Raw genomic sequence first — 21,794 nt, forward strand, 5'->3', positions numbered from 1 at the left:
AATAACCTGAAAGTAGTACTTGATTCCCTATAGGCCTCTCAAAAATTTAAATCAGGAATCAAACTTGATTTACAAAGTCTTCTTCCCTATTGACAAACGGAAGTTGGAATGCAATCGTTTATCTGAAAGTGATGGTTCGTGACTATAGAGTTAGGGTTTCGGTCTCATCTGCATTGTTACAACGATGCCTATAATCTCAGGTTCCAAACTACCTTCTTCACTGTCCTTAGACGAGCACCGACTCTGATCTCTATAACAATCGGAAAACAGGAACGACGTTGACGGTCGCTAAGTTTAATAAAGGCGGATCACAATCACATAAGTAATCGCAATCATGTGAATATCGTGAACTCAGATTCGCGATCACGCCAAAAGAAAATACAGTTCTGCAACGATCTTCATCCTCTTTGGAGCACTTCTTCTTCAGTGATTCAATTAGGATTCTTGTGAACGGTTTCTAAGCAGCGGCATTTCTTTTTCCTCTTGAGTGATTTGATTAGGATTCTTGTGAACTGCGGCTAGAGAGGTAATTTCAGACATGACTCAAATACATATAAGTTTCAGCTATAAACCTCAATTTGTACACACTACTTTTGCCGAGAACGAGCTTTAATACCACTGTTATATCTTGTAGTAGAATTAGATATAAATCTTAAAGATAAAGGATAAAATAATTATATTGAGATGAAGAGTGAAGAATTAAAGGAAGTAGATAGAACCCTAACAGTTAAGGTAAATACAATGGGAATGAGAAAAAGAAATTTTAACAAGAATTTTCAACTAAATCATTTCATATCCCACTCTTCACCTATCCGGGACGACCCAACGGGTATTGTCATCCTAATTGTCCCATCAAAAGCCAACTAGAACAGCACAATTTGTTTCAAAACATAGAAATCTAGAATCCCAATCAAGCATCAAATGATCAGCCAACCGACCACCAAAGAAAACATAAGTGTTAATAATACATATCATTATTTGAAGTAAAGCTCTCAAAATCGTCTAGAAAAAGTTAAAGTAAACTATAAGATTTCTGTTCGCTGCTACAATGATCATCAGATCTTGTCTTATTCTATAGAATGTTTGGCTGATTGTTGTTCTTCTTCTTGACTGATTAGTATATCTGAGATGAACTTAATCAAAGAGCAAATTCCACCTAAGAAGTTATGATCAATAACACCTTTTCCTTCCAAAACATGAGCAAAATCAACAAGCTTGATTACTGCACCTAATTCCTTACTATGCATCATAATCACAGAACAAGAATGAAAATGATACATACTTTGATCTTCAAACCATTCTTTCAGCTCCAACAGTTGTGCCAATATCCCTGTCGAACCCCCGTACACAACCGATGCCAAAGCACAATCAGGGCTTGAATCTTGATCTTGATCTTCAGAAGCATTGGATGAAACAAACTTTCTCAATACTACCCTTACATCATCATGAGAAAATCTCAGGACCCATTTCCTATCCGGTTTCCAGAATTCCATTTTCTTATCATTATAGATATGAAATCCTGAAACCCTAAATCCCAATGAAACAGTTGTTGTTTCTCTGTCTTTCTTCAAGCATTTCGCTATATAATCCTCTGATGAATCATGAGGCCAGGTTCTAGCACCTATCTTGACATCCATTATAGATGGATTGACATGAGAAGATACAAGATTTTCCAAAACTAGATGAGGACGCAAACCAGACCCATCTGATGACTGTAAGTCCTGAGTGCCATAGAAGACAGGGAAGAACTTGCGGATATGATCTGGGATTTTTCCATTGGAGGAGAATGATGTGTAGAATGTCATTTCATTTGATCCACGATCATCGCTTTGAAGAGGTTTGTAGAATCGCCCAGAATCGTCGATTAGAGGACCAAGCGATCCATCACTGGCTTGGTGACCGGCGACTTGATGATCAGGGATCTTGAACATGGTAAATGCTTTCCGAATTGGGTGTTGTTGCCTGTCAGTTTTATTGTTTAATTTGAACTTTATGAGTTGATGCAATAAGCGAGAATCATGCATGGTTATGTTTATAGGAAGGAATTTGATTACCTCTGCTAATTTCCGATCGAAACTGCAATTTGTTGGTGATAATCGCGAAGGAGATTGATCCGCCGGGGAAAACGAATGTAACCAAACAAGTAGCGTAGAAGAAAAGAAGATGCAAAAGAGAGAGCTTTCAACACTTGGTGAGTGTGATTCTGAAAATCAAAATAAGAGAGAGAGAGAAAGAGCAACGGGCCTTTTCAAATAAATAAAAAAATTATTTATTGTCCACAATTTAATTTATACAATAGTATATAAAATTGTCAATTTATTTTATATAAATCATTTACCATTTCTTCTTCATATTAAATACTTGAATTACAATAGTTTTAGAGAATTTTTTTTTTGTTTTGGTATGATTGTGGAGTTATTCTGTCTGGAATGTTTAGATTGGATTTCCTAAACGAGATTTCATCAATATTCTTTTCAATATTATATATATATATATATATATATATATATATATATATATATATATATATATATATATATATATATATATAGATATATATATATATATATAGATATATATATATATATATATAGATATATATAGATAGATATTTTGTCTTAACCATTATTATTAATATATTATGTATATGACATTTATAAATAAATTTTAATTTTATTAATTTAATATTTAATTTTGATTAATTAAGAATTTTGATTATATTTTAAAAAATTTATAATAAAAACTTTTAATTCGCTAAAATTTGGTAATTAAATTTATGACAGTGATATTTATTTATTTATAAATATCACGTATGTAATAGATTAATAGTGTTACCTCACACCGAATGGTAAGTGGAAAAAATTAGCCTGATTTAATAAATCAAAATGACAACGGATAATCATGGTTGTGTGATGTCATACTAGCTCTTTATAATTTTTTTAATTTTTTATTTGTAGAATGATGGGTTCTGTTTCTCTTTTGGAGTACGACTAATCCTCGAATGTTAAGCATATAACCCGCAATCACACTTAACTATTTAACTAGACACATAACTTGCTGAATAACGGATTCGATCGGAGAGGTTGGAGATATCTCTTTCATAATAATAATAAAAAATTAACGTTATTTAAAACCTTTGAGACAAAAAGAAGCTATAAATTGCAAGATTTTTTTTAAAAAAAAATCCATAAATCTCAATTTATCCCTATTTAACATTTTGGTTTTACACAAATAAATAAAAAATATTATAAAATAATTATTTTGTAAAAAAATTACATTTAGTGAAAGTATGTTAAAAATTTATACATGCTACATATTTTTTTATTTTTAAAAACTTCCATTAAATACAATCTTAAATATTTTTTTTGAAAAGAAAAGATTGTCTTAAATAAAATTAAAAAAAGCCAACAAGCAAGGCCCATATAGAGGAACCCGACCCACGAGATCCAAATGGACTCGAAAGAAGCGGGAGGAGCACTAGGGCTTGCAGCTTAATAAGTCGCTCTCTCTATAAACTTCTCGAACTGTAAAAGTTTCAGTTTTCCCCTTCTTCCCTTTCATCGTTCGATCTACACTCTCTCTCTCTCGCTCATTATATTTCTCTGGACAGCGATCCCAAAAGTGGAGCTTCCAGACACTAGTCGGGAGTAAAACATGGCTCTGGCTTTCGATGAGTACGGAAGGCCATTCATAATCATCAAGGAGCAAGAGCAGAAGTCGAGGTTGAGAGGTCTCGATGCTCAGAAAGCCAATATTTCCGCTGGAAAGGCGATTGCTCGCATCCTTCGTACTTCCCTTGGTCCCAAGGGCATGGACAAGATGCTTCAAAGTCCAGACGGAGAAGTCACCATTAGTACTTTCTTCTTTACCCTTACTTTCGTAACTATCGTACTTTCTTGTATTTGATTGATCTCGATCTTAGTAGGTGATCTAGTTTTCTGGGTTTTCTTGGAAATGCATTCCTTCGTGTTTTTTAGTTGAGGATCTGTTACAGCTGATCTAGAAAATTGATTCCGGCACTAAAAGATTAGGTCTTGCTGTCTTGATCTTAAGAAACATAGGTTTTAAGAGTTGGGTCTGAGGTTCTTTTATAGATCCATCCATTCAGGAAGATTTTATTCTTTGCATTTGTCAATAACTTTTAGGTAGGTATGCACAGTAATAACAGGTCACTGAATCTACATAGGTATAGTTAGGCTGTTTTATTATCATTTAAGTGTGTATAATGTCTCATGTTATTGTCTTTTTTTTTGTCAGCAAACGATGGTGCAACTATATTGGAACAGATGGACGTTGACAATCAAATTGCAAAGCTTATGGTTGAATTGTCCAGAAGTCAAGACTATGAAATTGGTGATGGAACTACTGGAGTTGTTGTGATGGCAGGTGCACTTCTTGAACAGGCTGAGAAGCTCCTAGAGCGTGGTATTCATCCTATCAGGGTGGCAGAGGGCTATGAAATGGCTTCTAGAGTTGCTGTTGAACATCTTGAACACATATCTCATAAATTTGATTTTAGTGCAACTAGCCTAGAATCTCTTATTGGACCATGCATGACCACACTGTCATCCAAGATGTAGGCTCCCTATTGAAAATGACACTTTCAACTATTTTTAGTGTTTTGTTTATGTTTAGTTCTAATATTTAACATCTTTTATCCTGATCTGACAGTGTGAATAGATGCAAACGAAGTTTGGCTGAGATTGCTGTTAAGGCAGTTATGGCTGTGGCAGATTTGGAAAGGAAGGATGTTAACCTGGACCTGATCAAAGTGGAGGGAAAGGTAGGTGGGAAGTTGGAGGATACAGAGTTGATTTATGGAATCACCGTCGATAAGGATATGAGCCACCCTCAGATGCCTAAGGTAATCCAAGATGCCCATATTGCTATTCTAACTTGCCCGTTTGAGCCACCGAAGCCAAAGACCAAGCATAAGGTTGACATTGACACTGTTGAAAAGTTCCAAACTTTACGTAAACAAGAGCAGCAATATTTTGATGAAATGGTCCAGAAGTGTAAGGTAAAATCATAGTGACTTAATTAATATTCTTGAGTTGGATTTTCTCAAAGGAAGTCTTTGATATTCTTTTCAGTGTTTTAGTTTGGTGACTATAGTGTCTGATAAATTGCAGGATGTTGGTGCTACTTTAGTGATATGCCAATGGGGTTTTGATGATGAAGCAAATCATCTACTGATGCACAGAAATCTGCCTGCTGTTCGTTGGGTAGGTGGTGTTGAGCTGGAGCTCATAGCCATAGCCACTGGTGAGTAATATTAGTTTTCAGTGACATGTATAATGAAGTCCTACTTTTTAAATCTGCACTTTTTCACTATCAATGATTGTCATTTATGGTTTACCTCAATGATTTTAATATTTGTTTTCATCTTGTTAGGGGGAAGAATTGTCCCAAGGTTTCAGGAGCTGACAACAGAGAAGCTTGGAAAGGTATTTTTTTACCAGTTTTCCACTAGTATGGAATCCTTTCCTTGATCTGTTCTTTCACCATGATTAACTATTCTTAGGGTTCTCTGACTATTTGTTGAGTTTTTCAGTTAGATTGTCCAATGTGCACAAGTTCCATAGTTTCATTCTCCTAGATTAAAATGTTATGCAATTATGGTATTTGGGATATAATCTTTTTTCTCACTAAGTTCATCACCATGCATTACCTTAATGATGAGAAACAAAAAGTTTGTTGTTCGATCCATGTTAGGCCTGATTATCTTGGATTTTTTTGAATAACCAACTGTTTAATTCAAAATAACCTTGTTGTAGGTTATTGAAAATTGGGTTATTTGGGTAAAAAGACGATAGGTGTATAAATATATAATGATTTATATTTTCTAATAGAGTATTTTGGTTGATGATTTGAAATTAATTTCAAATAACCCACATCAAACAATGCTTTAAACTTCTTTTCTGCTGTTTGATTGGTTAATTTTGCATTCTACATTTTCTCAGTTTGGATTTTGGGTTCATATTATTATTTTGGGTAACAGGTCAAAGTATTTTTGTATGGTTACGAGTCTTTCCTATTTGTGTATTGCACTATCTGAATTTCCCTAAAGGTTAACTGTTGTTTGTTGGTTTATGCCAAAGACAACTAATCAAGTATTGCTTTTTCCATCTAGGCTGGACTGGTGCGAGAAAGATCATTTGGCACAACAAAAGACAGGATGCTTTACATTGAACACTGTGCAAACTCAAGGGCCGTCACAATATTCATTCGTGGTGGTAAGTTTATTGATTGATTCTCACATGGCCCTTTCAAATGCACATTTTATTCATGTTAAATTAGTGTAGTAGCTACTGGTTTTAATCGATTACTCACTATTTTGATGGTTGATTAGGTAACAAGATGATGATAGAAGAGACTAAACGCAGTATTCATGATGCTTTGTGTGTGGCTAGAAATCTTATTCGCAACAACTCTATTGTGTACGGTGGTGGTGCTGCTGAAATTTCTTGCTCGATTGCTGTGGAGGCTGCTGCTGATAAGTATCCAGGAGTAGAGCAAGTATATAATCGTCAAATTAGTTTTTATTTTGGCTTTAAGTTATCCCTATGTTTGTCTTTTGATCTTATGAACTTTGATTTTTTCTGCAGTATGCTGTGAGGGCATTTGCAGATGCCTTGGATGCCATTCCAATGGCACTTGCAGAAAATAGTGGTCTTCAACCTATTGAAACCTTATCTGCTGTCAAGTCTCAGCAAATTAAGGTACTTTTTATAATGAGCCTAATTTTTTTTTCACATTTAATGATTCACTTAATGATATGGAAAATCTACATATTTTTATGATTCGCCTTTGAAAATGATCTGTATCATGATCAAATCTTAATCTTTATATCAAACTGAGAAAACCCACTTAATGCAAGTTTCTAAAGTGAGGTGAATTCTTTCATTCACCTCTAAAGTAATATCCTTAGATTTGGGGAAATTAATGAATGAATGTATGTAATATGCAGGACAACAATCCTTGCTGTGGAATAGACTGCAATGATGTGGGAACAAATGACATGCGCGAGCAAAATGTTTTTGAGACATTGATCGGTAAGCAGCAGCAAATCTTGCTGGCAACTCAGGTTGTGAAGATGATCCTAAAGATCGATGATGTCATTTCCCCATCCGAATACTGAAAACCCAGGTTGCTGTGAATTTTGATGGTGATGTCTGAAACTAATATTTGCTCGCACTTGAAATTTTGTTCTTGTTTTCTTTAACTTCCCATTTCGTTGTATTTGCTAGTTTTATTATGTATGGATTATTGAATTGCCAACTTCTTGTAAGTTGAGGTTTTAGAAAATGATTTCTTACTATTTATGTTGAGGTTTTGGAACAGATGGATTGAGTTTGCTAGTATTTATAATTGTCTAATTTTGATTTTGCATATTAGATTTGAGAATTGAGAATGGTGCTTGGATTCCACTATTATTAATGAAAAGAATTTCATTTTGTTTCTGAACTTGTATTAAAACACTGTTTTGTTTCTAGTACCTGCCTCTTGGATCAATTTATTGAATACCTGAAAATTTTATAAAAAAATACTAATAGTAATTTTATTATCAAGTTAGTAACTTAGTATGTATATAAGGAAAAATATTATTTGATTATAATAGATCTTTGAGAGCATATAAATCTTATCAATTATTAATTTAAGAGACTTGGATATTTTAAAAAAAGTTGGTCTTATTTGATAATATTTTTTTATCTTCTAGAATTAGTTTAAGTGTTTGGAAACAAAACTTTTTTTTGTCCCTTTTCTTTTCTATCTCAAGAAAATCTTTTATAATATTAGAGATAAAAATGTCAATAAGAGATTAAATGTTAAGAATTTATTAAATACAAAGGATTGTAAAGAAATTTTCTTTCAAAAAAAAATTAATTATTATTATTTTTAAATGTTTAATGCAAAATGATATAAATAAGAGTTCGTTTAAACTCAACTACAAAAATATTATAAAAATTGAAAGAAAAACATTTAAAAAAAACACAACACAAAATAGTTCACCAATAATTAAACAAAAATAACAAATTTTATAGATCACAGAAATTTTCAAGAAAATCAATGAGTTTCCTAACTGACTCAACTAATTTAGCCAGATGAAACCTCTCCAATTGTAATAATAATAGAATTATAAATTAAACGCATTGGTCGATAACGGAACGTTCTACGGTTTCTTTCAAAACAAAATTTTCACAAGAAGATAAAGAGATAGGGGTTCAACGATTCAAACCAAATGAACTCACCGTTTTTATCTACACTTCTCAACAACTAATGATGAATTCCGGCATAACTCAATGAATACAACAAGTAATATTCTATAATAAGCTCTAAATCGCAATTAAAAGAGGAATTGATGAACTACTGTGTCTTAGTGCCATGGCATACTCATGTCTTTGAGCATTCCATACGTCGACTCATTCATACGAAAAAGTCGAACCCAAAACACAAAAATACATCTCGGCCTCATCATCCAAGGCCCACACATCACTTGTAATCCTAATTTATTTATCCAAATTTATCCTTGGGACTCGAACCATTTGGTCGGTTATGTAATACCTTGGTGGGTTGATCACTCTAACCAAACTAAACAAACTAAAATAAAAATGAAACCAACTAGGCCTAGAGACAGACATACTATTCTGTTTTTGGAATCTGATTTTGCAGTTTCAGACTCATGCTGGAATTGGACTGTTATCATTTAAGTCTGAACAAATTTGGTTGACTCCTCTCTCCCCCCACCAACGAATTAAATCTGTTCACAACTCACAATAACAATAAACATGATTCCTTACTAGTATTGTATTTATAATCACATGTCCAAATGTCTCATATAGAAAGAAACACATTAAATTTAAAGGAAATACAATTAATAACATTATTATTAATGAAAAATGAGATAAAAGGAAAGAGTTGATTGAATTCACGTGAAATGGGTAAAAGAATTAAAATGAATATATATAATAATAAATATTAGATATATTGGTAAGGTAGGTGTGATAATTAATTGAAAAATTGAAAGATGAGATGAAAGGGTATTTAATGAATGAAGGTGCACCATGTTACTTGTCTCTGAATAGACACAGCAGCAACAGCAACAGGGAATGGCATATAACAGGAAATAAATCATATCTCCTTCACATCACATTTTTTAATTTTAATCAATTCTATAACAAAAAAAAATGTCGGTTGATTTAATTACTGAGGTGAAATGGTACGGGGTCTTATTAATTAATGGGGGGATTTCTATTTATGCCAATTATTGCCACTTTGTTAGTAATTAATGCTATTTTTTGAAGTAGCTAGCTTAATTAGGTTTAATTTGAAAGCAAAATGGTAACATGGGGAGGTGGGAAAAGTATTTAGTGTTATTGTTGACTAAAATGAGTTTTATATCTGAATTATGCCTCCTCCCTTATATCCTGTTTTGTCCCCACATTTATTCCAAATGATCCACCTTCCCATGTGACACTTTCCTCATTTATATCCTCTCATATGTATATTGGATAATTGACCCCCTTCTATTATTATATTATCTTTTCATTATTTTCAATTGTTCATATATCTTCTTGTAAGATAGGGTAATGAAAATGGATGGAGTTGTGTTATATTAAAATTATCAATTCGATTATCACTAAGAATATTCTGAATTAGAAGTGAATGTGAGAATTATACTAACTTTTTCAAGAAAATAATTTTACTTTTTTTTAAATATCTTAAATTGAAGCTAATTTACTTAAAAGAATAAATTATAGTTTAGAAAAAAAAAATCATAAATTGTTGAGTTTATGATTTTTAAAATAATTAAAAAAAACACTAACATATGTGATCACCAAGGACGATAAAATAATTTAGGACCAATTTTGTATTTGTATAGTATTACACTAAGATGTACCCAAAAAAATGTTATTTCCTAAGGTATGAAGCTTCATCTATAATTATTAAATTTATAAATTAAATAATTAATCATCTAAGTTATTTTTAATATTAAACTATTATATATTTATATATTATTTTTTAAAAATATCTAGAAAAAATTAAAGAAAATTAAAAGTTACCTAAAGTCTTCCATCAATAAACAACTTAATGGACCATGGCCATAAAAGACTGTTACCACCACATAATCTTAGTCCTCACACTATAACTTCAAAATTCCAATAGACAACTATAATATTGTATTAATTTTCCTAGTTGATAATTTAATTAACAAAATAATTTATTAAATGGTGCCCACATATTTTCACATGTTACAAGTCATTAATCCACCCTTGAATCATCTATCATTTTATTAAACAAATTGTGTTCAATTTTTATTTATTTATATAATTGTATCTTTTTGTATTCACCACACATCATGTAATTACTATCATTACTCAATGCCGAATCAATTCATGTTAAGAACCCCTATAAATTAAAATCAAAATAAAAACAAAGATGAAATATATTTATGCTAAAAACATATATATATTTATATAATTGAGCTCAGCTCTTGTACTTTGAATGACCCATATAGGATCCAACAAACCAGGCCGAGGTTTTAAATAAATAAATCCTTGGACCATAGACAAATAGTGACAGACATACAGACAAACATACATAGCTGCCCGTTATCTTTAATTGAAACTGTCACAATATGGGATGAAGGAAAGATCACCATATCAATAATTACTAGCTACCCATTACATTGAAAAGATTAATAATTAATTATTATCATGTCATTTTGTCGGTGTCCCTCCTGTAATTTCATCAACATCTTGAACCCTTCTTGCAATGAAGAGTACCGGCAGCAGATGTAATAGATCCCACTATATTCGAAGGTCTAGCCCCCAAGCTCGATGCTTTTGCATAACTTGACGATGCTCCGGCGCCGGACGCCGTAAAAAAAGCTCCGTTCAACAACAAATCCCCTTCCGATCTCCAATTCCATTTCTTCCATTCCTTTTCCGGCGCATCTTCATGCTTTGTCACCTCTTTGTTAAACCGATCATTTGGAGCTGCAAATCTGTTTCCTTGACTGTTAATTGTTGGATTTGCACTTCCACCAATCGCATACATCTCCCAATGACTATAATCATTGTTCACCACATGAAAATACCCATGTCTACATCTGTGTTTCATGTTTCATGTTTCAATTAAAAATCAAATCTTGGACATTATAGAGTTAATTATGATCAAAATTAGTTAGTTACCTCGGCATTCTCTGAACAAGGCCTTCTCCGAAATGATTAAAAGCAATGGTGGCCTGCATGTTCTTATCTTGAGTATAAGTATCACTATGACCTAACAACATAACCTTATTATGATGTGTCAAGTAATTATTTGAAATCGTGATAGCCGTTGAACCATGTATAGCATCAATCAAACCGTCGTTACAGTTAGACAAAGAACAATGATCAACCCAAACATGGCTGCCTCCGAATATCGATATTCCATCACCATCCGACACCGTCCTCCACCCGTAATGCTCAGGCGAGTCCCTAACATCGGCGTTTCCTCCCCGTTTACAGTCGTGGATATTGATTCCGTGGATTATGATATTGGTGACGTATTGGATCGTGATGCAGGGGCCGCCGGAGATGTGGACTGAAGCTCCACGGCCGTCTATTGTTTTGAAGGAATTCATTAAGAGTTCTTCTTTCAACTTGATTACCATGTCTCTGGCGAAGATAATCCAGAGGGGTTCGTTTTGAATGACGGCGTGACGGAGTGTTCCTGGTTTTGGGTTTACTGGATTATCGTTTGAAGGGTCGGTTACTACGTAGATCTTGCCGTCACGACCGCCGACAGCGTGTTTTCCGAAGCCGATTGCGCAGTCTGCGAGTCTTTGTCTGTTTTTTTCCCAATTGGAGTCACAACGCCAGCAATCGTCAATTGGGTTTCCAGTTCCACATGAGAGGTATCCAAGATTTCTTCTTGAAGCATTATTGATTCTCCTTCAATACAAGACGATGAATTTATTAGCAAAATGATGAAAACAAAACAGAGACAATAAGTATATATGAATGCCAAGACTTACTCATGAACTTCACGAACAACCAGCTCAGGATCCTGAACAGGGGAAGAAGAAACAGCAATGGTAATGGCAATGTCTAGAGAAAGAAGTAGACAAGAAAGAAACATCATTGGATTTCTTGCCATGTTTGTCTCTGAATGTGTGAGAAAGAGAGAATCACAGATGGAATGAAGATGAAGATGAAGAAGGGGGATATATATATATAATGTGTGTTTGTGAGGCAGGGGAAAGGGTTGTGATCTCTGACAATTTGAAAAGGAAAGAAGAAAGGAAGCACATGGGTGCAACCTCAATGGATGGTTTTATGTTTTACATATTTAGAATTATGGTAGTTAGAGACGTTAATCATGTTTCCATTCTCTTAATTTTAATTTTGGATTTGATGTTTATTATTATTATTATTATTATTATTACTGTTATTGTTGTTGTCACGTGTACTCCTTTGTTAAGTGATATTTTTAAAGGAAAAGTTTGTTGTAAAGTGTCATAAAATGAATCAAAACAAAAGAACTGATCCAAACTTCTTTTTAGGATTTAAAAAAATCACTCCCTAATCTTATTTCTTCTTAATAATTGTATTTGGAGGGATACTCAACGTAAACATTAGGGACGCTGATTTAATCTGACACAATGTTTGTTTGTGACTGTTTTTATTCGATATTGATCTGTAGTTGATTAAAAATAGACGAGAAAAATACTTAGATTCGGTCACGTACAACCACTCAAAACACAAATTTATCATATAATTTTAACAATAATTTATAAATTTATAATTTATTTTCTACTATTTTATATATTAAAATAAAGATATTAAAAATCAAAATAAATATTTAATATATTAGAACTATTTATATTATAAATTAGAATAGTTAAATGAGACTTTTATGTATATAAAAATACCGTTTTTGTAGTTTATAAAAGAAACAATGTTCTATGAAGAATCTTCAAACCAAATAAATATTTTTTCATAAGAAATTTTCAAATCAATTTGAACTAAAACAATACTAGGATTTACAGTTCATAAAACCGTGTTCCCATTGTCATTAATCCAGCAAACATGCTTCAAGCATCAAATGTTGTTCAAAGAGAGAAAACAAATACTCATTATAGTAATAAATGAGAATGCAATTTTTTCCTGAGTGAGTCACTGCACATTCAAAAGGGAGATAAGTTAACCTTTCTTTTACTATCATGTACAATTTTAATGAATTTCATAGAATAGAATTTACATTATAAAAATCAAATTTTATATATAATCAAATTGGTTTATGTAGTCATTCAAATTAATGATATTATTATTGCTTATTTTTACAAAAGAATGTGAGAGATTTATTTTATGATCAAAATTGCTTATTTTGAGGATTTGTTGTATATTATTGAATCAAATGATCAATTGATATATATTATCCACTTCTGTAACATTTAATATCAAAATAAATGAAATGAGTAAGTGGTCAATCTCTAAATCATGATATGTAATATACTTACTCACTCAAATGTTGATTACGAGTGAATATTTTATCAGAGATTTCTAATCCAATCATATACATTCTCTTTTATTGAAGTTTAAGTTATCATAGTCCTTGTTGTCATTCAGATTTTTCAAATAATCCAACATAATCAATTATCATATCACTCCCTCTCATCCATAAATCAATTAATTCATTAACCAAAATATTAAAATACAATCTATTTTAAATTATTATTATTTATTTTATTTATATATATAAATATTTTTTAGGTCTTTTTATAAAAAAAAAAATATCATAATTTTTTCAAAATCATTATCCATAATAATTATTTTCTCCCTCTAAGTTATTTAAATAACCTGAAACGAACAAGACCATGTTAGGTGAATAGTGGAATATTGAAAGATAATTTTTTTAAGTAGGCACTATTCTACTGTTGCTCCTTCCATTTGAAGGATTGAAAGATCTCAACTAATCAATCTTTTTTTGTTAGTTGTTGAATCTTTATTTGATAATAATTCTTTTTATAAATTATGTATTAAAACCTATGATACATAAAAGAAGACGTTAAAAAATTTACTCAACAAATTAAGTGTTTTTCAGTGATAGCAATTTTGACATTTCATCATGATAAAGTAAACATTTATTTTTATTAAAAACTTATTCATGTCAAGAAAAAAGTGCATAATAAAAATTCATTCTGAATACTACAAGAATTTGTTAAGAAAGATTTTCATTTGTTTCTTTTCCTATAATTCACAATAATTTTCTATTGTCTTAATTAAAGGGAAAGTTTAATTAAGAAGATAATTAGAGTGTTTAACCGGTCGGTTATTGAACGGTTCTGGTGGAGTCCACTTTTATCTCTTATTTTATAAACCAGCTAACCGGTCTGTATTGGTAATTGATATTGGTTTTACCGATTTTGGTTTTACTGGTTTCGGCCAGTACCGAACTACCGATCGGTTAATCGTGAACCGATAATTCAAAATTTTAAATTAAGTTTTAAATTTATTAATTTTTTTTTCAAATTTTTTGTTTGCGCCTTACTTTGATTATATTCTTCATTTTTTATTTATTTATGTTATAATATATTATATTATTGTTTTAATATAATATATTATAATAATATTTCATAGGTATATTTAAAAATATATTATATTTCAAATGTCTTCAATTTTAAACTAATAATTGTATAATTTTTTTAAAAAAATTATTTTATATTAATTATAATTTTAATTTTGAAAATAAATAATATATATTATTAAATATTATTTATAATATATCTAATATTTACAAAAATAAAATAAAATAACTATTATAAATATATATGATTAAATTATTATCGGTTAAACCGTTAGAAAAATAATTCGACCAAAACTGAACTGTTTAACCGGTAAGAAATCGGTTAACCAGAACCGTTAGAACCGGTTAACTAATGTTTTTTTTCGGTAGAACTTAGATGAGAATTAATAGTTACTTACACAAAATGAATAATGCATCATTTAAATGAGTTAAATAAAATAGTAATAAAATTCAAAACAAATAATAATAAAATCCAAAAACTAGTTCGTACTTAAAAGTAAACCAAGATTGCCGTACCATCTATTTTTTTTTAGCTAATTTCTCTTTGATAAAAATCAATGAAAAAAAAACCTTTACTAAAAAGAGAAAAAAAATAAATGATAGAATTTTATTTTTAATAGAGATGTTATAAAAATAGCTTATTTTTTAAAATTTGGATATAAATTATAAAAATTAGAAGATCAAAATATTTTAAAAAAATCAATTTATTATTTTATGGATAGATAAATTAAATTATATAATATATAATATATTATTTTTAAAGTTTGTATAAATAATACCCCACAACAAAAAAACAACACATGATTGCATAGATAGAACACCTCGTGATAGCTAATGACAATACAACAAAGCAAATGAATGATCAAGCCAGAGCACCATGACTCATCCCAATCAAAACTTATTATAATTCACATTAAACTTTTCATCACTCTGTAAAAGTAAAGATGTTTGATAATTTGATTGGTTGAAAAAACAAATTATTTATCTTCCCTCTTATTACTTTTCATTTTATCGACAATAACATAATATCACGTCATTCTTTCCTTTATCGCTCCTCTAAATTTAATAAATTTTATTCAACTGGCCAAATAAAATAGAATAAGAAGGAGTTTAAATTGACATCCAACTAGTTTGCATTTACAATACATATCTACATTAAAGACCGTACGCAAAGAATTCGTTGCCATTGATGACGTGGACTCCTCCTTTGAAGGTGTAAAGCTCATGTTCTTGCATGTGAGTTCTGTCCCCCACCTCCTCCCAGTTAATCTTAATTATTTCCCAAACTTATTATAGTTACTCACTAATAAAATTACTAATTATATTGGTTCATTTATATACATTAATTAGATATATAATTACCTTTTTATTTTCTTCATTATCACATGTGAGAAAAAAAACTAAATATGATACCTTAAATAAGAGTTTAGGTCAAAAGATTTCAAATTCGATATTTTAGTATTTAAGTTGAACTCGATAAACAAACATTAGATCGTAACCTCAATATTAATCATGATATATATATACAATAATGTACTTTGGATGAACACAAAACTTAAGGATAGGTGGGGGCCGGAGAAATCAAATAATTGCTGCCGACAACTTCACATAGAGAAACCCGTTTGATCCCATTTATTTAATAAAAAGTGTGAAAAGGAATGTGGTTTCATTTCTTAATTTCTATATGGAGAGTGGATATCATGAGCCCATTTAATTAATTAATTATTTTTTTTAAAGAATATATTTCAGTTATATTATTATATAAATGTTGAATTATTTTATTCCATTTGTAAAAATATATACTTGAGTGACACATCTTCTTTTTCCAATTGAATTTTGCTAGGATGACAAAATAAATTTGAGTTGAATTTTAGAGTTTGTTTGATGTTGGCAGTACGACCCTAAGTATTGAGGTATATACTTTAAGCGAAAATAAAAATTATTTATATTTTGTAGTTGTAGTAGTTATATTTTATGTTTTATTAAATAAATATAATAAATTTGTATTATTATTATTTTTTTTTTAATGAAAGTAACATTACTTACTTATGGATCGAACCTGAGGGCATAAGCGGGCGGTGCCTTCCCCTATGTCAACCTCAATGTTGGGCACTTGGGATTGTCTTGTTTCGGAGATTCATGTTTCATCTCACATGGGATTGTCTTGTTTCGGAGATTCATGTTTCATCTCACATGGAGGGGTAAAACAATAATTTTATTTAAAAAATTGATTGTTTATTTTCTCCTTGTGAAAGAGAACATAGATCCTATCTAGATGTTGGGTTATTATTGATTTTTACTGGTTTATTGAAAAAAAAATGTTATTTTATGAAAAATTAAATTATTAAGTTTTTAATTAATTGAACTAATATACTTTTCTTATAAAATAAAATAATTTTAATATTTTAATTGTATGGTTGAAAAATTGTTATGATAGGTAAATATCAGGTATGTTCTTGTTTCTTCAATCTTGCACAAATATTTATATATATTACTCTTTATGTTGTTTGTTTTGTCAAGATAATCTAAAATATGTCTTATATGATCATATCTTGTCCATTTGATAAAACTATTTGGTTTTGCCTTACCTTGTGGTCACTCTTTTACTATTCCAAAATATTGACATGAATACATGAATCTACATCAACCATACTTTCTATTGCAAGTTTTAATATGAGAGAGTTCTGTCCTTTTGAAAATTAACCGGATTACATTTTTTTTTATCATTTCTCAAAGACAAAATTAATAACAAGTTATTGTTCAAATTAATAATCAGATGCCAATTAAAATGTCCTAGATTATATATTTATGGTGATGGGGACATGATTGATGAAACACATAGAGTTAGTTTGTCATAAATTCTACACTTTGAGGGCTTAATTACTCTTGTTCACCATTTTTAGCAATAGGGTAAGAAAATAATGGTGTTTTAACTACTTACTAATCTTCAATAAGGAAGAAGGTTGGATGTCCATTTCAGATTTATTTTTCCAATTTTCTATATCATACCTTATGATCCAGATTGATTGATTGATTGATTGTAATGTACTTTTTATATTATAATAATTAATTTAAGATTTTGAAAAATTAAATTCTAATCACATTAATTTTGTTTGGTGTTAATTGGATTCTAATAAATATTCCTCTTATTCGAATATTACCCTTATTTCAAACTTTCTTTTTGGTCCTATATTAAAACAGATAACTAATTACATCAATACAAACATAAGAGTTTCCTTGGGAATATATTTGATATGAATTATTTAAATTAAAATTCAACATTATTCTAATAACTCACACTTAAAATACCAAGTTTGAAGTGACTTATTTAGAATAAATCCAAATAATTTAAAATTTTATCAATTCAATCAATTATACAATCAAAGTATTATTATTGTTTTTTTCTTGTTCATGGTATATAACTTAAAAAATATCAAATATTAAGACTATTTTTAGCATTTGAACCTTAATATAATTAATTTCTCAAGCAATAATAGTCCTAATTATATCAATTTATTTGTCAAAGACGTAATCTTCCTCATTAAATGCAAACTATGTCTTTGGGGGATGTATAATTTTATGTTGTTTAAAAAAGAAGAAATAATATTATTATTTCCAAATAACATTACATCAAACAAATTCTTATCTTTAAACTATCAAATATTTTTTTTAAAAGAAATTAATTCTTATTAAATCCAATAAATAAAGAGATACATATATAACATTAATTTACAAATAAAATAAAATAAAATATCTAAAAAAATCAAAATATAAATGTTACATAATATAAATTTGCAGAGATTAAGAATATTCTAATGAAACTAATTCACCAATCACACGATTTCTTCAGGTAGCTTCAATAACGAACTCATTTGAATTCAATAAAAACGAGCAATGAAGGAGAGAAAGACGAACAAACCAATCAAGCGGTGTTAGAAAAATCTACCCAAAATTCTAAGCGACAGTAAAATTTATCTTTGCCCGAGAGTTGGTAATTACCAACGTCGGAAAAAGTTCTGTCAAATGATAAACTGACCATATACAAATATGGTTAAAATAACGATAAACTCATAAAACTAATTAGAAGATATTTCTAAAAGGGTCCTCGTATGAAAGATAAATTCCAAAAACTCCTTATAAAAAAATAAAAAAGAACTTCAGATCCGACAACATCATCTCCTTATTTGTTGCAAAGAAGAAGATGAATACGGACCCGAGAAATGATCACCAACACGATTAAAGGGTATGAGCAACAAACGACCTACTAAAGATTGAGAATATTATTCAGATTATAATAATTTGAAATGACAAATTCAATTCTGTTAAATTTTTTGTCATACCGAACAAAATATAACACAAATTCAAATCTAAGTGGTGTAAAGAGAAATACGACCACCCATGCTAAAAAAACCACCCAAAGAGGCCTATCATAAAAATATGACTTTTCAACATTATAGAGTTTTTTTTTTCTCAGATAAAATTGTTTGGCTCTAAAGTAAATTTGTACACTCCTTGACCTTTTACACTATCAAATACTTAATTATATTTGATTAAGTATATTTCAATTAACTATCAAACACTTAATTGATCATATAACCTAAACCATATATATATATATATTGGATTTCAAACAAGACTAATTATATATAATTAACAATAAAGGCCCATGATCAAAATTCAAAGGGAAATAGGCAAATAAATATTCACCGTCTATGACCATGTTAGGTGATGGAAGGAAAAGGGGAACATGTCTGCAACTGCAACTGAGAATTAAAGATATCGAAAATGTCAACATTTCATTAAAATCAAGAGATCAAATACATTGTCGGCCTTTCATTTCAACGTTTCCCATTAATATTTCTAAAACCATCATATCCCTCAAGCTTTGGGGGTCCTCTTTCTTCCATTTTCACCATATTTTTTTTTATATCATCAGATTTTATTCAAAAAGTGAAGAAACATAGACAAAAACAGACGAGGGTAAATCCTTAATAAGAAGTAGGGCTTTCTAAAAAAAGTGAAAGGTGCAAATCATTATTAATGAAAGCCATGTGCTTCTTCGGTTGGATGTTCATCATGAGTACCTCCCAGCTTGTGTCATAATCTGGGTTCTTCTTGTCTTTGTATGGTGCTGCAAATAGAGTCAGAAATTAATCAAAAGATGTTTCATATATGATATTTCTAATGAAGTTCATCCAATCATCCCAAAGTCATTGATTCTGCAGTGTCAAGATGATATCGACATGTTTTGTTACTTGCGACTAATTCTGCATGGATAATTAAGGTCGAGCACTGAGGTCCTCCAACATAGCGATAAGGTCGCCGGCTGATCCACATGTAACCCAACGTGCATCTCATGTCATGCCCGTCCTGAATGTTGGATATTGAATGATGGGCCAATCCATTCAAATTTTTAGTATATATTTTTTCTAGCAACTTTTAAAATAGTAGTATAAATGTAAAATAATTAAAAAAAAAGTAATTTAATTTTATTGGTTAGTTGTTTTTAGTTAAAATCTTTAATCTGAATATTTATTCTTAAGTTTATAATCATCATAATCGGGAAGAATGCCAATTTTATCACTGAACTATAATAGAATATTCACCTATATCACTGAACTAATTTTTGTTCGCTCATACCACTGAAGTTGAGATTAATATTAATCTGTGTTACTACTCAACCAAACTTCTAATACCGTTAAGTTTCTGTTAAATGAAACAACATGTGGAATTGACATGTCATATTTTTTTAATTAATATATATTATATATTTATTTAAAATTCTAAATAATAAAACATTTACAAAGTCATTAATAATTTATCTCTCATGCCCTAATTAACTAAACCCACCATTCTTCTTTTCTGGTTCACCTAATTAATCATATAGATTCACCTTTTTAAAACAGAACAATAATCCAAAAATATAGGAAAAGAAAAGAGAACAAACTCTGAAAAGATAAGAAAGCATATAGGAAGAGAACAAGAACAATAATCCAGAAATAAGTCTTCAACAGAAAGAAGAAGATTTGTAAACTTCATTACCTGTCATCATTGTTCATTGTGAACTTTGTTTGAGACTGGTCGAAGTAAGAAGAAAAAGTTGAGGTTTAAGGCTCAGCTAAATGTCAAAGTTCGTCGTGGTAGGGTTCTGAAATCAAAATCTCATCTCACATTGTCCTCAATTCTCTCGCTAACTCCTCAGTCTCCCTTCGGTTCTTTTATTTGAGAAATCGAATCTTTTGAAGAACAAGAATTGGAGAAGAAGAATCGTGGGTTTAGTTAATTAAGGTAGAAGAAAGAAATTATTAATAACTTTATAAATGTTTTATTATTTAAAATTTTAAATAAATAAAAATATATATAATATATATTAATTAAAAAATATGACATGTCAATATATTAATTTAAAAAATGACATGTTAATTCCACATGTCGTCTCATTTAACAGAAACTTAACGGGGTTAGAGGTTTGGTGGAGTAGTGACATAGATGAATATTAATCTCAACTTCAGTGGTATGAGCGAACAAAAATTAGTTCAGTGGTAAAATTGACATTCTTCCCCATTATAATCTATGTCGATAAATTGAAATAAACTTATAAGCGGTGGAAACATACCTGAATCTAAAATGAAAAATTGTTCATTAAGTTATTCTTCGGATATTCTCTTGATCGTACGTGGATCTCCTAATTCTGGATCTGGATCTGGATCTGGATTGGAATGTCTGATGTGCTGAGGTTTAAGTCTTCCAGCGCTCAATTGATAGCCCTTGCATGTTTTGTCTTTATGGGTTGGGGACCTAACCCAAATATACACATTTACTATTCATTTCATCAACGAAATAGTAAATGATATTTATGTTTCTACACAAATATATTCCCATAATATTTATTATAGATATCTAAATAAAACTATAACTTTTATATTTTAATAAATCACATTAATTGAATTTTAAATTTTATATGATAACAACTAATACACACTTACTTAATAATATATACTAAAATGTTGAAAATAATTCCCAAAGTTTCTTATAGGTTTAGTGACCAAATGAAGAATTCAAACATTGAGAATTTGTTAGGTGGTAGATATGTTGCAACACCTAGGACCAGCCCTCACCTCAGCTATGAGTGCCTTAAGATTATTTTTTTTTTCACCAAAAGATGAGCCTGGATATATGATCAAATTTTTTAATCCCGCCACATGAACCTGCCTCAATCT

The 21,794-nt window shown here is 30.1% G+C and overlaps 3 protein-coding genes across 3 annotated transcripts; 1 reads left to right on the forward strand and 2 right to left on the reverse strand.

Moving 5' to 3' along the window:
* Positions 1-899: 899 nt before the first annotated feature.
* Positions 900-2,179, reverse strand: LOC124920876 (inositol polyphosphate multikinase beta-like). The gene is made up of 2 exons (XM_047461448.1): positions 2,055-2,179; positions 900-1,962 (listed from the first exon to the last, which is right to left on the reverse strand). The coding sequence occupies exon 2, from the start codon at positions 1,929-1,931 to the stop codon at positions 1,068-1,070; it is 864 nt and encodes a 287-aa protein (XP_047317404.1). The 5' UTR covers positions 1,932-1,962; positions 2,055-2,179; the 3' UTR covers positions 900-1,067.
* Positions 2,180-3,528: 1,349 nt separating this feature from the next.
* Positions 3,529-7,364, forward strand: LOC124922228 (T-complex protein 1 subunit epsilon). Its single transcript, XM_047462962.1, has 9 exons — positions 3,529-3,853; positions 4,258-4,576; positions 4,672-5,020; positions 5,133-5,265; positions 5,395-5,447; positions 6,134-6,236; positions 6,353-6,519; positions 6,609-6,722; positions 6,971-7,364. The coding sequence occupies exons 1-9, from the start codon at positions 3,655-3,657 to the stop codon at positions 7,139-7,141; spliced, it is 1,608 nt and encodes a 535-aa protein (XP_047318918.1). The 5' UTR covers positions 3,529-3,654; the 3' UTR covers positions 7,142-7,364.
* A 3,157-nt stretch (positions 7,365-10,521) lies between these two features.
* LOC124922229 (probable pectate lyase 5) lies at positions 10,522-12,206 on the reverse strand. The gene is made up of 3 exons (XM_047462963.1): positions 12,023-12,206; positions 11,196-11,939; positions 10,522-11,113 (listed from the first exon to the last, which is right to left on the reverse strand). Exons 1-3 carry the CDS (start codon positions 12,142-12,144, stop codon positions 10,753-10,755), a joined length of 1,227 nt encoding a protein of 408 aa, XP_047318919.1. The 5' UTR covers positions 12,145-12,206; the 3' UTR covers positions 10,522-10,752.
* Between the last annotated feature and the right edge of the window lie 9,588 nt (positions 12,207-21,794).

The sequence above is a fragment of the Impatiens glandulifera genome, chromosome 1 (genome assembly GCF_907164915.1).
Source record: "Impatiens glandulifera chromosome 1, dImpGla2.1, whole genome shotgun sequence".
In the NCBI taxonomy this organism is placed as follows: Eukaryota; Viridiplantae; Streptophyta; class Magnoliopsida; order Ericales; family Balsaminaceae; genus Impatiens; species Impatiens glandulifera.

Bases quoted from the DNA above. Each gene is read 5' to 3' on its own strand.
- LOC124920876 (XM_047461448.1), bottom strand. From the start codon at position 1,931: ATGTTCAAGATCCCTGATCATCAAGTCGCCGGTCACCAAGCCAGTGAT.
- LOC124922228 (XM_047462962.1), top strand. From the start codon at position 3,655: ATGGCTCTGGCTTTCGATGAGTACGGAAGGCCATTCATAATCATCAAG. The intron at 4,577-4,671 runs GTAGGCTCCCTA...CTGATCTGACAG, and splicing joins ACCACACTGTCATCCAAGAT to TGTGAATAGATGCAAACGAA. The intron at 5,448-6,133 runs GTATTTTTTTAC...TTTTCCATCTAG, and splicing joins CAACAGAGAAGCTTGGAAAG to GCTGGACTGGTGCGAGAAAG.
- LOC124922229 (XM_047462963.1), bottom strand. From the start codon at position 12,144: ATGGCAAGAAATCCAATGATGTTTCTTTCTTGTCTACTTCTTTCTCTA. The intron at 11,940-12,022 runs GTAAGTCTTGGC...CTTGTATTGAAG, and splicing joins GTTGTTCGTGAAGTTCATGA to GAGAATCAATAATGCTTCAA. The intron at 11,114-11,195 runs GTAACTAACTAA...CATGAAACACAG, and splicing joins CTTGTTCAGAGAATGCCGAG to ATGTAGACATGGGTATTTTC.